Raw genomic sequence first — 13,817 nt, 5'->3', positions numbered from 1 at the left:
ATCTGACACAGGCCACACTTACCGAATCCAGAAAGGACGCAAGCTCCACCAATGATAACAAATGTCTGAACTGTATCTGTGTACATGAGTGCAGCCAGACCTCCTAGGGTGAGGAAGAAAGAAACCCCAAAAGATGAGTGGGACTCATACATTACATGTGATATAATGGAGGAGGATAGACGAGACCACCTACAGAAACCCATTATACAAAGGTAGAGAAAGGACTAGACCACGTAGAGAAATCCACTATGTCATGGAGAAGAGGCTACATCACACAGAGATCCATTATATAAAGGAGGAGACACTAGACCACCTACCGAAATCCATTGTATCATGGAGAAGACAAGAGATCACATACAGAGATATACTATGTCATGAAACAGGAAGGACTAGACCACCTTCAGAGATCCTCTATGTTATGGAGAATGGACTACATCACCAACAGATGTCCATAATGTCATAGAGAGGGGACTAGATCACTTACAGAGATCCATGATATCATAGAAGAGAAAGTACTAGACCACCTACAGTGATCCAATATGAAAAGGGATAGAGATCCATTATATTATGGAGGAGATAATAGACCACCTACAGAGATCCATTATATCATGATATCATGGAGGAGAGACTAGATTACCCTACAGAGATCCATTACGTAATGGAGAAGGAACTACACCACCTTCAGATGTCCATAATGTCACAGAGGAAGAGGGACCAGACCATCTACAGAGATACATTATATCTGTATGCTTGGGGGACTACGGAGGCCATACTGTGTTGGAGATGCTGTGTGTGTCATCATATTGTGTGTGGGGGCTGTCGGGGTCATCATTCTGTGTTTGTCAGCCTGTGGAGGCCATACTGTGTTGGAGATGCTGTGTGGGTCATCGTATTGTGGGGGGGGGGGCTGTCGGGGTCATCATTCTGTGTTTGTCAGCCTGTGGAGGCCATACTGTGTTGGAGTGTGGGTCATCGTATTGTGGGGGGGGGCTGTCGGGGTCATCATTCTGTGTTTGTCAGCCTGTGGAGGTCATACTGTGTTGGAGATGCTGTGTGGGTCATCATATTGTGTGTGAGGGCTGTCGGGGTCATCATTCTGTGATTGCCAGCCTGTGGAGGCCACACTGTGTTGGAGATGCTGTGTGGGTCATCGTATTGTGTGTGGGGGGCTGTCGGGGTCATCATTCTGTGTTTGTCAGCCTGTGGAGGTCATACTGTGTTGGAGATGCTGTGTGGGTCATATTGTGTGTGGGGGCTGTCAGGGTCATCATTCTGTGATTGTCAGCCTGTGGAGGCCATACTGTGTTGGAGATGCTGTGTGGGTCATCATATTGTGTGTGGGGGCTGTCGGGGTCATCATTCTGTGTTTGTCTGCCTGTGGAGGCCATACTGTGTTGGAGTGTGGGTCATCATATTGTGTGTGGGGGGCTATCGGGGTCATCCTGTGTTTGTCAGCCTGTGGAGGCCATACTGTGTTGGAGATGCTGTGTGGGTCATCGTATTGTGTGTGGGGGGCTGTCGGGGTCATCATTCTGTTTGTCAGCCTTTGGAGGTCATACTGTGTTGGAGATGCTGTGTGGGTCATCATATTGTGTGTGGGGGCTGTCGGGGTCATCATTCTGTGTTTGTCAGCCTGTGGAGGCCATACTGTGTTGGAGATGCTGTGTGTGTCATCGTATTGTGTGTGGGGGCTGTCGGGGTCATCATTCTGTGTTTGTCAGCCTGTGGAGGCCATACTGTGTTGGAGATGCTGTGTGTGTCATCGTATTGTGTGTGGGGGCTGTCGGGGTCATCATTCTGTGTTTGTCAGCCTGTGGAGGCCATACTGCGTTGGAGATGCTGTGTGTGTCATCATATTGTGTGTGGGGGCTGTCGGGGTCATCATTCTGTGATTGTCAGCCTGTGGAGGCCATACTGCGTTGGAGATGCTGTGTGGGTCATCGTATTGTGTGTGGAGGCTGTCGGGGTCATCATTCTGTGTTTGTCAGCCTGTGGAGGCCATACTGTGTTGGAGATGCTGTGTGTGTCATCGTATTGTGTGTGGGGGCTGTCGGGGTCATCATTCTGTGTTTGTCAGCCTGTGGAGGCCATACTGTGTTGGAGATGCTGTGTGTGTCATCATATTGTGTGTGGGGGCTGTCGGGGTCATCATTCTGTGATTGTCAGCCTGTGGAGGCCATACTGCGTTGGAGATGCTGTCTGGGTCATCGTATTGTGTGTGGGGGCTGTCGGGGTCATCATTCTGTGTTTGTCAGCCTGTGGAGGCCATACTGCGTTGGAGATGCTGTGTGGGTCATCGTATTGTGTGTGGGGGCTGTCGGGGTCATCATTCTGTGATTGTCAGCCTGTGGAGGCCATACTGTGTTGGAGATGCTGTGTGTGTCATCATAGTGTGTGGGGGCTGTCGGGGTCATCATTCTGTGATTGTCAGCCTGTGGAGGCCATACTGTGTTGGAGATGCTGTGTGGGTCATCGTATTGTGGGGGGGGGCTGTCGGGGTCATCATTCTGTGTTTGTCAGCCTGTGGAGGTCATACTGTGTTGGAGATGCTGTGTGTGTCATCGTATTGTGTGTGGGGGCTGTCGGGGTCATCATTCTGTGTTTGTCAGCCTGTGGAGGCTATACTGTGTTGGAGATGCTGTGTGTGTCATCATATTGTGTGTGGGGGCTGTCGGGGTCATCATTCTGTGATTGTCAGCCTGTGGAGGCCATACTGTGTTGGAGATGCTGTGTGTGTCATCATATTGTGTGTGGGGGCTGTCGGGGTCATCATTCTGTGTTTGTCAGCCTGTGGAGGCCATACTGTGTTGGAGATGCTGTGTGTGTCATCGTATTGTGTGTGGGGGCTGTCGGGGTCATCATTCTGTGTTTGTCAGCCTGTGGAGGCCATACTGCGTTGGAGATGCTGTGTGGGTCATCGTATTGTGTGTGGGGGCTGTCGGGGTCATCATTTTGTGTTTGTCAGCCTGTGGAGGCCATACTGCGTTGGAGATGCTGTGTGGGTCATCGTATTGTGTGTGGGGGCTGTCGGGGTCATCATTCTGTGTTTGTCAGCCTGTGGAGGCCATACTGCGTTGGAGATGCTGTGTGGGTCATCGTATTGTGTGTGGGGGCTGTCGGGGTCATCATTCTGTGTTTGTCAGCCTGTGGAGGCCATACTGCGTTGGAGATGCTGTGTGGGTCATCGTATTGTGTGTGGGGGCTGTCGGGGTCATCATTCTGTGTTTGTCAGCCTGTGGAGGCCATACTGCGTTGGAGATGCTGTGTGGGTCATCGTATTGTGTGTGGGGGCTGTCGGGGTCATCATTCTGTGTTTGTCAGCCTGTGGAGGCCATACTGCGTTGGAGATGCTGTGTGGGTCATCGTATTGTGTGTGGGGGCTGTCGGGGTCATCATTCTGTGTTTGTCAGCCTGTGGAGGCCATACTGCGTTGGAGATGCTGTGTGGGTCATCGTATTGTGTGTGGGGGCTGTCGGGGTCATCATTCTGTGTTTGTCAGCCTGTGGAGGCCATACTGCGTTGGAGATGTTGTGTGTGTCATCATATTGTGTGTGGGGGCTGTCGGGGTCATCATTCTGTGTTTTGGTGAATTTAAACGTGAGCACTGCTGTCAGAGGTGCACGGGTAGGCTCCCACACCCTATAACTAAGCAATATAAAACCCGGCACTCAACTTCAATTTGGCTGCTGTAAGGTTTATTGTGTAGTATCAACACTAAAACGTTTCGGTCCTGTGGACCTTCCTCAGTTACTAATAGTGAGGTTAGTAGAGAAGAAAATCTCTTTGCCAATAGAGCCCTATTGGTGTAGCTTAATGTCCAGAGTGCCTCCAAGTTTGCAGCATTGAGGCTGTGCTGTGTCCGGGTGTAGACGTGGTGTCCACCGCTTGTCCCAACATAAGCCGGAGTGGGACTTTGAGAGATAATATTGTGGGGTTATCATGCTATGGGGCCATTATAATATGTTGTGGTGCCAATGGCGGAGCACGCTATGAGGATCATCATTCTGTATATAGGGAGCAGTAAAGGAGGATACTGCATGGGTGACATTTTCTGTGCAGGATTATACTTTTGGGGGGTTGTGAGGGTCATCATACATTATTGGAGGGCTTTAGGGGCATCATACTGTGTATGGGGGCCGTTGGGGCAAGTAAAGTATGTGGGTAGCTGACTGTGGACCATCATACTATATGTTTCGGCTCAGAGGACATTGTACTGTTTTTGGAGGAGCTGTTATAGTACAAGGGCTGAATATCAGGAGCCATGTGACTTATTGTTTTTATGTACTATAAAAAAAAACCAGTAAATTATATGGTTTTGAGCTGCTAAATAATAAGCAATAAAATTAATGTTAATATAATATAATGTTGCATGCACGCCACTCAGTATATGAAGCCGATACAAAGGAAACATGAGTTCTTTTTGGAATTCTGTGGAAATCTTACTGAGGGCGACCATTAATTATAATTCTTCACAGTCGAGTGGAGGTAATGGTTTACAGGCACACAGCTATGACACAGATCTGAGCTGAAGTTGATCACAAGGGTTTTGTTCAAGCTTTTTTTCATTACACAGAATCATTTCTCTTCATGCAATGCTTCATCAACATATGAATGATAGTATAGTTCTCCATACAGTATTATGGGCACCGCATAGTCCTCCATACAGAATAATGAGCCCCATATAATGCTCCATACAGAATAATGAGCCCCATATATTGCTCTATACAGAATAATTAGCCCCATATATTGCTCCATACAGTATTATGAGAACCATATAGCGCTCCATACAGAATAATGTGCCCCATATAATGCTCCATACAGTATTATGCGCCCCATATATTGCTCCATACAGAATAATGAGCTCCATATATTGCTCTATACAGAATAATGAGCCCCATATATTGCCCCATACAGTATTATGGGAACCACATAGCTCTCCATACAGAATAATGAGCTCCATATATTGCTCCATACAGCATTATGGGCCCCATATATTGCTCTATACAGAATAATGAGCCCCATATATTGCCCCATACAGTATTATGGGAACCACATAGCTCTCCATACAGAAACATGAGCTCCATATATTGCTCCATACAGCATTATGGGCCCCATATATTGCTCTATACAGAATAATGAGCCCCATATATTGCCCCATACAGTATTATGGGAACCACATAGCGCTCCATACAGAATAATGAGCTACATATATTGCTCCATGCAGTATTATGGGCCCCATATATTGCTCCATACAGAATAATGAGCTACATATATTGCTCTATACAGAATAACAAGCCCCATATATTGCTACATACAGTATTATAGGAATCACATAGCGCTCCATACAGACTAATGAGCCCCATATATTGCTCCATTCAGTATCATGGGCATCACATAGCGCTCCATACAGAATAATGAGTCCCATATATTGCTCCATACAGAATAATGTGCCCCATATATTGCTCCATACAGACTAATGAGCCCCATATATTGCTCCATTCAGTATCGTGGGCATCACATAGCGCTCCATACAGAATAATGAGTCCTATATATTGCTCCATACAGAATAATGTGCCCCATATATTGCTCCATACAGACTAATGAGCCCCATATATTGCTCCATTCAGTATCATGGGCATCACATAGCGCTCCATACAGAATAATGAGTCCTATATATTGCTCCATACAGAATAATGAGCCCCATATATTACTCTATACAGAATAATGAGCCCCATATATTGCTCCATACAGTATTATGGGAACCACATAGCGATCCATACAGAATGAGCCCCATATATTGCTCAATTCAGTATTATGGGCATCACATAGCGCTCCATACAGAATAATGAGTCCTATATATTGCTCTGTGAAAGGGGTGAGTTGTCCTCCAAAAATACTAAAACTTATAGTTATCAAAGGAGGAACTCTCCCTACACCTCTATTGAGGTCCGATAATAACGAAATTGACTATTAATAATTAATATCCACTTAATATGCCTCAACCTTACCTTTTCCTTATATACTAACTGAGACAAAACCGTGTATCAATAAAGTATATTTATTACACACACAAGTCTGCAGTCAATTACATACATACTGTACAGCACAGACCAAAAAGTTTGGACACACCTTCTCATTTAAAGATTTTTCTGTATTTTCATGACTATGAAAATTGTAAAGCTCATCAAGAGAATGCCAAGAGTGTGCAAAGCAGTCATCAAAGGAAAAGGTGGCTACTTTGAAGAACGTAGAATGTAAGACATAATTTCAGTTTCACACTTTTTTGTTAAGTATATAATTCCACATGTGTTAATTCATAGTTTTGATGCCTTCAGTGTGAATGTACAATTTTCATAGTCATGAAAATACAGAAAAATCTTTGAATGAGAAGGTGTGTCCAAACTTTTGGTCTGTACTGTGTATATATTTATACCCAAGCTGGCTGGCGACTATATACATATATATATATATATATATATATATATATATATATATATATATATATATATATATATATATATATATATATATATATATATATATATATATATATATATATATATATATATATACAGTACAGACCAAACGTTTGGACACACATTCTCATTTAAAGATTTTTCTGTATTTTCATGACTATGAAAATTGTACATTCACATTGAAGGCATCAAAACTATGAATTAACACATGTGGAATTATATACTTAACAAAAAAGTGTGAAACAACTGAAATTATGTCTTATATTCTAGGTTCTTCAAAGTAGCCACCTTTTGCTTTGATGACTGCTTTGCACACATTTGGCATTATCTTGATGAGCTTCAAGAGGTAGTCACCGGGAATGGTTTTCACTTCACAGGTGTGCCCTGTCAGGTGTAATAAGTGGGATTTCTTGCATTATAAATGATGTCGAGACCATCAGTTGTGTTGTGCAGAAGTCTGGTGGATACACAGCTGATAGTCCTACTGAATAGACTGTTAACATTTGTATTATGGCAAGAAAAAAGCAGCTAAGTAAAGAAAAACGAGTGGCCATCATTACTTTAAGAAATTAAGGTCAGTCAGTCCGAAAAATTAGGCAAACTTTGAAAGTGTCCCCAAGTGCAGTGGCAAAAACCATCAAGAACTACAAAGAAACTGGCTCACATGAGGACCGCCCCAGGAAAGGAAGACCAAGAGTCACCTCTGCTTCTGAGGATACGTTTATACAAGTTACGAGCCTTAGAAATCGCAGGCTAACAGCAGCTCAGATTAGAGACCAGGTCAATGCCCAACACAGTTCTAGCAGCAGACACATCTCTACAACAACTGTTAAGAGGAGATGTTGTGCAGCAGGCCTTCATGGTAAAATAGCTGCTAGGAAACCACTGCTAAGGACAGGCAACAAGCAGAAGAGACTTGTTTGGGCTAAAGAACACAAGGAATGGACATTAGAAAAGTGGAAATCTGTGCTTTGGTCTGATGAGTCCAAATTTGAGATCTTTGGTTCCAACCACCGTGTCTTTGTGCGATGCAGAAAAGGTGAACGGATGGACTCTACATGCCTGGTTCCCACCGTGAAGCATGGAGGAGGAGGTGTGATGGTGTGGGGGGGCTTTGCTGGTGACACTGTTGGGGATTTATTCAAAATTGAAGGCATACTGAACCAGCATGGCTACCACAGCATCTTGCAGTGGCATGCTATTCCTTCCGGTTTGCGTTCAGTTGGACCATCATTTATTTTTCAACAGGACAATGACCCCAAACACACCTCCAGGCTGTGTAAGGGCTATTAGACCAAGAGCGAGAGTGATGGGGTGCTACGCCAGATGACCTGGCCTCCACAGATGGTTTGGGGTGAGCTGGACCGCAGAGTGAAAACAAAAAGGCCAACAAGTGTTAAGCATCTCTGGGAACTCCTTCAAGATTGTTGGAAGACCATTCCCGGTGACTACCTCTTGAAGCTCATCAAGAGAATGCCAAGAGTGTGCAAAGCAGTCATCAAAGCAAAAGGTGGCTACTTTGAAGAACCTAGAATATAAGACATAATTTCAGTTGATTCACACTTTTTTGTTAAGTATATAATTCCACATGTGTTAATTCATAGTTTTGATACCTTCAGTGTGAATGTACAATTTTCATAGTCATGAAAATACAGAAAAATCTTTAAATGAGAAGGTGCGTCCAAACTTTTGGTCTGTACTGTGTATATATATATATATCTAATACGATTAAAACCCAATCCCCACAGTTTTAAGCGTGCCCTAAAAACGCATGTGTTCAGACTGGCCTACCGCCTCAACGCATTAACCTAACTATCCCTGTGTGGCCTAGTAAAAAAAAAAAACAAACAAAAAAATAAAACATAATCAGGTTCCTCGCATCATGTTTTCATACACTTTATGCAGTTAATAGCACTCTATGTCTGTACTGCTACATACTTAGGCTGTTAACTGGTTTATGCAGCTTTACATGAACACCCGAGCCTTACACTATGGCTGGTCCGAATAACTAAAGCAATTGTTACCATCCACCTCTCGTGTCTCCCCTTTTCCTCATAGGATGTAAGCTTGCGAGCAGCAGGGCCCTCATTCCTCCTGGTATCTGTTTTGAACTGTGATTTCTGTTATGCTGTAATGTCTATTGTCTGTACAAGTCCCCTCTATAAGTTGTAAAGCGCTGCGGAATATGTTGGCGCTATATAAATAAAAATTATTATTATTATCTTCCCCTCTGCCTTCAAACATGCCACCCATCCTCAAAAGAGCTAACCTTGACCCAACTGCTATGCCCAGCTATCGCCCCATATCACTGCTCCCGTTTGCTTCGAAACTCCTTGAGCAGCATGTCCACGCTCAACTTTCATCCCACCTCTCATCTAACTCTCTTCTTGGCAACCTCCAATCTGGCTTCCGCCTCCATCACCCACTGAAACTGCTCTGACCAAAATTACTAATGACTTAGTCACAGCCAAAGCTAACGGACACTTCTCCATCCTCCTCCTTCTCGACCTGTCCTCTGCCTTCGACACAGTCGACCACTGCCTACTGCTACAGATTCTTTCTTCCCTTGGCACCAAAGACCTTACCCTATGGATTGCTTCATACCTCTCCAACCGCACATTTAGCGTTTCCCACTCCCACGCTACCTCCTCGTCCCGCCCTCTCTATGTTGGAGTCCCTCAAGGCTCTGTCCTAGGGCCCCTACTTTTTTCCATCTATACCCTTGGCCTAGGACAACTCATAAAGTCCAATGGCTTCCAGTACCACCTATATGCGGACGACACTCATCTACCTCTCTGGCCCAGATGTCACCTCTCTGCTGTCCAGAATCCCGGAGTGTCTGTCAGCCATATCCTCCTCCTTCACCTCTCGCTTCCTAAAACTCAATGTAGACAAAACCGAACTCTTCATCTTTCCCCCATCTCACGTATCCCCCTTACCTGATCTATCTATTACGGTAAACGGCATCACGCTCTCTCCCGCACCTGAAATCCGCTGCCTCGGAGCAACTCTCGACTCTGCCCTGTCCTTCAAACTGCACGTCCAAACTCTTGCCACCTCCTGTCGCCTCCAACTCAAAAATATTGCCAGAATCCATCCCTTCCTCAGCCGTCAATCTACTAAAACTCTTGTGCATGCCCTCATCATCTCCCGCCTCGATTACTGCAACACCTTCCTCTGTGGCCTCCCTGCTAACTCTCTTGCACCGCTCCAGTCTGTCCTCAACTCTGCTGCTCGGCTCATCCACCTCTCTCCTTGCTACTCCCCTGCTTCACCCCTCTGCAAATCCCTCCACTGTCTCCCAATTCCCCAACGAATCCAGTTAAAACTACTAACACTGATCTACAAAGCCATCCACAACCTGTCTCCTCCCTATATCTCTGAACTAATCTCCCACTATCTTCCCTCATGTAAAATCTCCAATCCCAAGACCTCCTAATCTCCTCCACACTTATTGGTTCCTCACACAACTGCCTCGAAGATTTCTCCCGAATATCCCCCATCCTCTGGAACTCCACGCCTCAACACGTCCGATTATCCACCACCCTCGGATCCTTCAGACGGAACCTGAAAACCCATCTCTTCAGGAAAGCCTACAGCCTGCAATAACCATTCTGCCGCCTCATAACCACCCGAGCTGCCAAGTCACCAACTGCCGGAGCTGCTGCCCCACCAACCACCGGAGCTGCCACCCCACCAACCACCCGAGCTGCCGCCCCACCAACCACCGGAGCTGCCACCCCAAAAACCACCCGAGCCGCTCCCACCCCACCAACCACCCGAGCTGCCGCCTCACCAACCACCCGAGCTGCCGCCTCACCACCGCCAGAGCTCCTGCTCCCCCGACCTTCTGTCTCTTCCCCATTATCCCGTAGAATGTAAGTCCGCAAGGACAGGGTCCTCTCCCCTCTGCACCAGTCTGTCATTGTAAACTTGTTTACTGTAAACGATATCTATAACCCTGTATGTAACCCCTTATGTACAGCACCATGGAATTAATGGTGCTATATAAATAAATAATAATAATATATGCACAATATGCTGATACTACAACTCTAATACAGCAATATCACACAATAAAAACCCACAATTAACTTCCCCAATTACCCAATTCACACATGCAATATCAGCCCTCCCGACTATGGCCCACGATGTGTCCATCCTCGTCCCAGGAAGCAAGCAAGGCAAGAGAGCCCAAAAGAGCACATGTCTTCTCTTTTTATGTCCAGCCAAAAGAGCTGTGTCCAGCCCCACATGTGAGGAATGATATCACAAGTCTATTGTCCACTGGCAAAGGTACATTCCCTCAATCCTGCAAGGTGGAGGAGGGGGCCTCATGTGGAACACATGGCAGATTACAGCAAGCTGGAGTAGGGGCTACTAAGCACATGTGGGGGAATATATATATATATATATATATATATATATATATATATATATATATATCACTATACACATCTCTATGTAAAGATGTACATTTTGGGGCACTTCCCTTCTACATGCTCCATACAGAATAATGAGCCTCATATATTGCTCCATTCAGTATTACGGGCATCACATAGCGCTCCATACAGAATAATGAGTCTCATATATTGCTCCATTCAGTTTTATGTGCACCATGCTCCAGTGTATGATGGGCCCCATATAATGCTCCAGTGTATGATGGGCCCCATATAATGCTCCATATTTAATGGGCCCCATATAATGCTCCATATATGATGGTCCCCATATATTACTCCAAACAAAAAAAAAATGAAATACTCACCTCTCCTCGCTGGCCGCTGCTCTGCTCTGGACTCCTCAGTGTCGGACTCTTCCAGCTCTCTGCACTGTGACTGTTTAGGTAGAGGGCGCACAGACATGACGTCATCATGCCCCATGACCTGAACGTTACAGTCAGAGGATGGAAGACGCCACAGCAGTGGAGAGGTAAGTATCAGAAGTACCAGGGCCCTGAGCAAGCAACAAGGGGGGCCACTCGCAGGCACTGGGCCCCAATAGAGTGTCGGTGTCCCCGACGGATAGTGGGCCCCCCGCCTGCTCAGGGTCCAGCACTTGCCCGGGTGCGATGGGTGCGGACACCAGTCCTGACCTCAAGCCTTGGTTGCCCTCACTGAGGTCATGAATGGTTGCCTGAGAAAGGATCTACCGCTGAATGTACAAACTATCAAGATCAGCTGCCGGCAGCTCCTGTATAATCACCGACCAATGATGTCCCCTATGTGCTCAATGGAGACAAGTCTGGAGATTCTGCCAACAACTCCTCTATAATCACTGACCAATGATGTCCCCCATGTGCGCGATGAAAACAAGTTTGGAGATGCTGCTTGACAGCTCCTTCGTAATCACTGACCAATGACGTCCTCGATGTGCTCGATGGAGACAAGTCCGGAGACGCTGCCGGCAGCTCCTGTGTAGTCACTGACCAATGACATCGTCGATGTGCTCGCATGGAAACAAGTCCGGAGATGCTGCCAGGAGTTCCTGTGTAATCACCGAACAATGATGTCCTCAAGATGCTCCTTGGAGACAAGTTCGGAGATGCTGACGGGAGTTCCTGTGGACCACCGATCAATGACATCCCCGATGTGTTCATTGGAGACAAGTCCGGAAACACTGTTGGCAGATCCTGTGTAATCACCGACCAATAACGTCTTTGATGTGCTCGATGGAAACAAGTCCAGAGACGCTGCTGGCTATACATACTGCTCACAGTAGCACAGTAAAATAGAACCTGGCCAAACTAGTGGGAGTAAGGAGCAGGCAGCCATTTTTCTCAGGCACAGCCAGCAGAGAGCACAGTCGAGTTGCCTAAAGTGGAGGTCTGAGATGTTTCACGGGGAGCAGTATCCTCCCCCACGACTGCTCCATATCCCTGTATTGATGGTGGTTCTGGTGCTGTATTCCTGAACTTATGGGGCATCAAGTGATACATTTCTGTACTGTTGCTGGTTTGGGTGATGTAGACATGTTCTGTTGATACATTTGTTGATATACTTGAATTATTGCCTGCTAAGTTATGGATTGCTATATCTGTATTTATGGTAGGAGCATTAATTATAAAATGAAGCACTGTATCCTGCCAAATCCTAACAGCGTGTAATATGCTCACTGTCTGAATTCAGTTCTTGTTGCCAGTTTTAGCATTCTTCACATGACCATTCCTGCGATTTTCATACTTACGATCATGTGCAGACGAGCTTCTCTTCCAGCTTCTCTCAATGGAGTGGGGCTGCAATTTATCACTGAACACAGAGAATTATGGACAGAAAATCATTGTCACGTGATTATTATGCAAACTGCATATGAGCAGTCACATGACAATTACTCAAACCGCTAAGCTGTGTATAGGAGGGAGCGCCAAACTGAACTTTTGTCCCGGGTGCAGGAAAACCTAGATTCAGCTCTGGGCCTGGCATCCTGTTGAAAATCATCTCCAATGACACTTTGATTTGGTTGTGGAACTAGTGTCCTTTTCTCCAATGTAACACTGAGCTTTTAGTGTATCCCAAGATCTCCGAAAAGTGGCACTGCTATCATGAGGCGAGCATTCCTAAAGACAGGGGGTGGCAGAGCGGCAGTCAGAAGTTAGAACACGTGGTGCCGACTCTCCCTGCAATCCCTGCTCTGACACTTCATGACAGTGCAGACAGTGTCACAAACAAGCTAACATGCGGTGTGCCCGGCGGGTGACTTACCACCCGGCCCGGGCTGAGGTGCAGAGGCGGTGCCCAGTCTCCTGACCTGCTGGCTGCTGTGCTGGGAGTCGGACACACACATTTCTGGGACTCGGAGCAGTAACCGGCAGCAGTAAGTAACTATAAAAAACATCATTTGCCAAAATTCCAGCTCCCCCATCCCCCACATGCTGCTGCTGCACAGCTCTGTCACGGTTCACAGCCTCCCTCCATCAGATTGTCAGACTCAGAAGTAGATAAGCTACCCTTGGGTCTATATGTAGGCAGGCATCGTCCGATGGGACTAGTAGTCCCATCAGGCTATGCCTGCTACAGTGACAGACAGGTAGCCGGATGATGGGACTTCATCCAGCTACTGTGTTCAAGTGTATAAAAAACACACACATATAGACAAACAGTACATACAACATGCAACATATATATAGACATACAGTACATACAACATACAACAGTACATACAACAAATGACATACAGTACATACAACATACAACAGTACATACAACATATGACACATTACATACAACATATGACATACAACAGTACATACAACATATGACATACAGTACATATACATACAACATATGACATACAGTACATACAACATGACATACAGTACATACAACATACAGAACATACAACAGT

At 45.8% G+C, this 13,817-nt stretch overlaps 1 protein-coding gene across 1 annotated transcript in view; it reads right to left on the bottom strand.

Annotated features, from left to right (window-relative positions):
* The window catches only part of SLC5A2 (solute carrier family 5 member 2), a 136,207-nt gene that overhangs the window by 11,971 nt on the left and 110,419 nt on the right, over nt 1–13,817 (bottom strand). The window contains exon 7 of the mRNA XM_077273589.1: nt 23–103. Within this exon, the coding sequence (XP_077129704.1) occupies nt 23–103 (81 nt within the window). The remainder of the gene's footprint in view (nt 1–22; nt 104–13,817) is intronic.

The sequence above is a fragment of the Ranitomeya variabilis genome, chromosome 7 (assembly GCF_051348905.1).
Source record: "Ranitomeya variabilis isolate aRanVar5 chromosome 7, aRanVar5.hap1, whole genome shotgun sequence".
Taxonomy (NCBI): domain Eukaryota; kingdom Metazoa; phylum Chordata; class Amphibia; order Anura; family Dendrobatidae; genus Ranitomeya; species Ranitomeya variabilis.
This window is presented reverse-complemented; position numbering and strand designations above follow the sequence as displayed.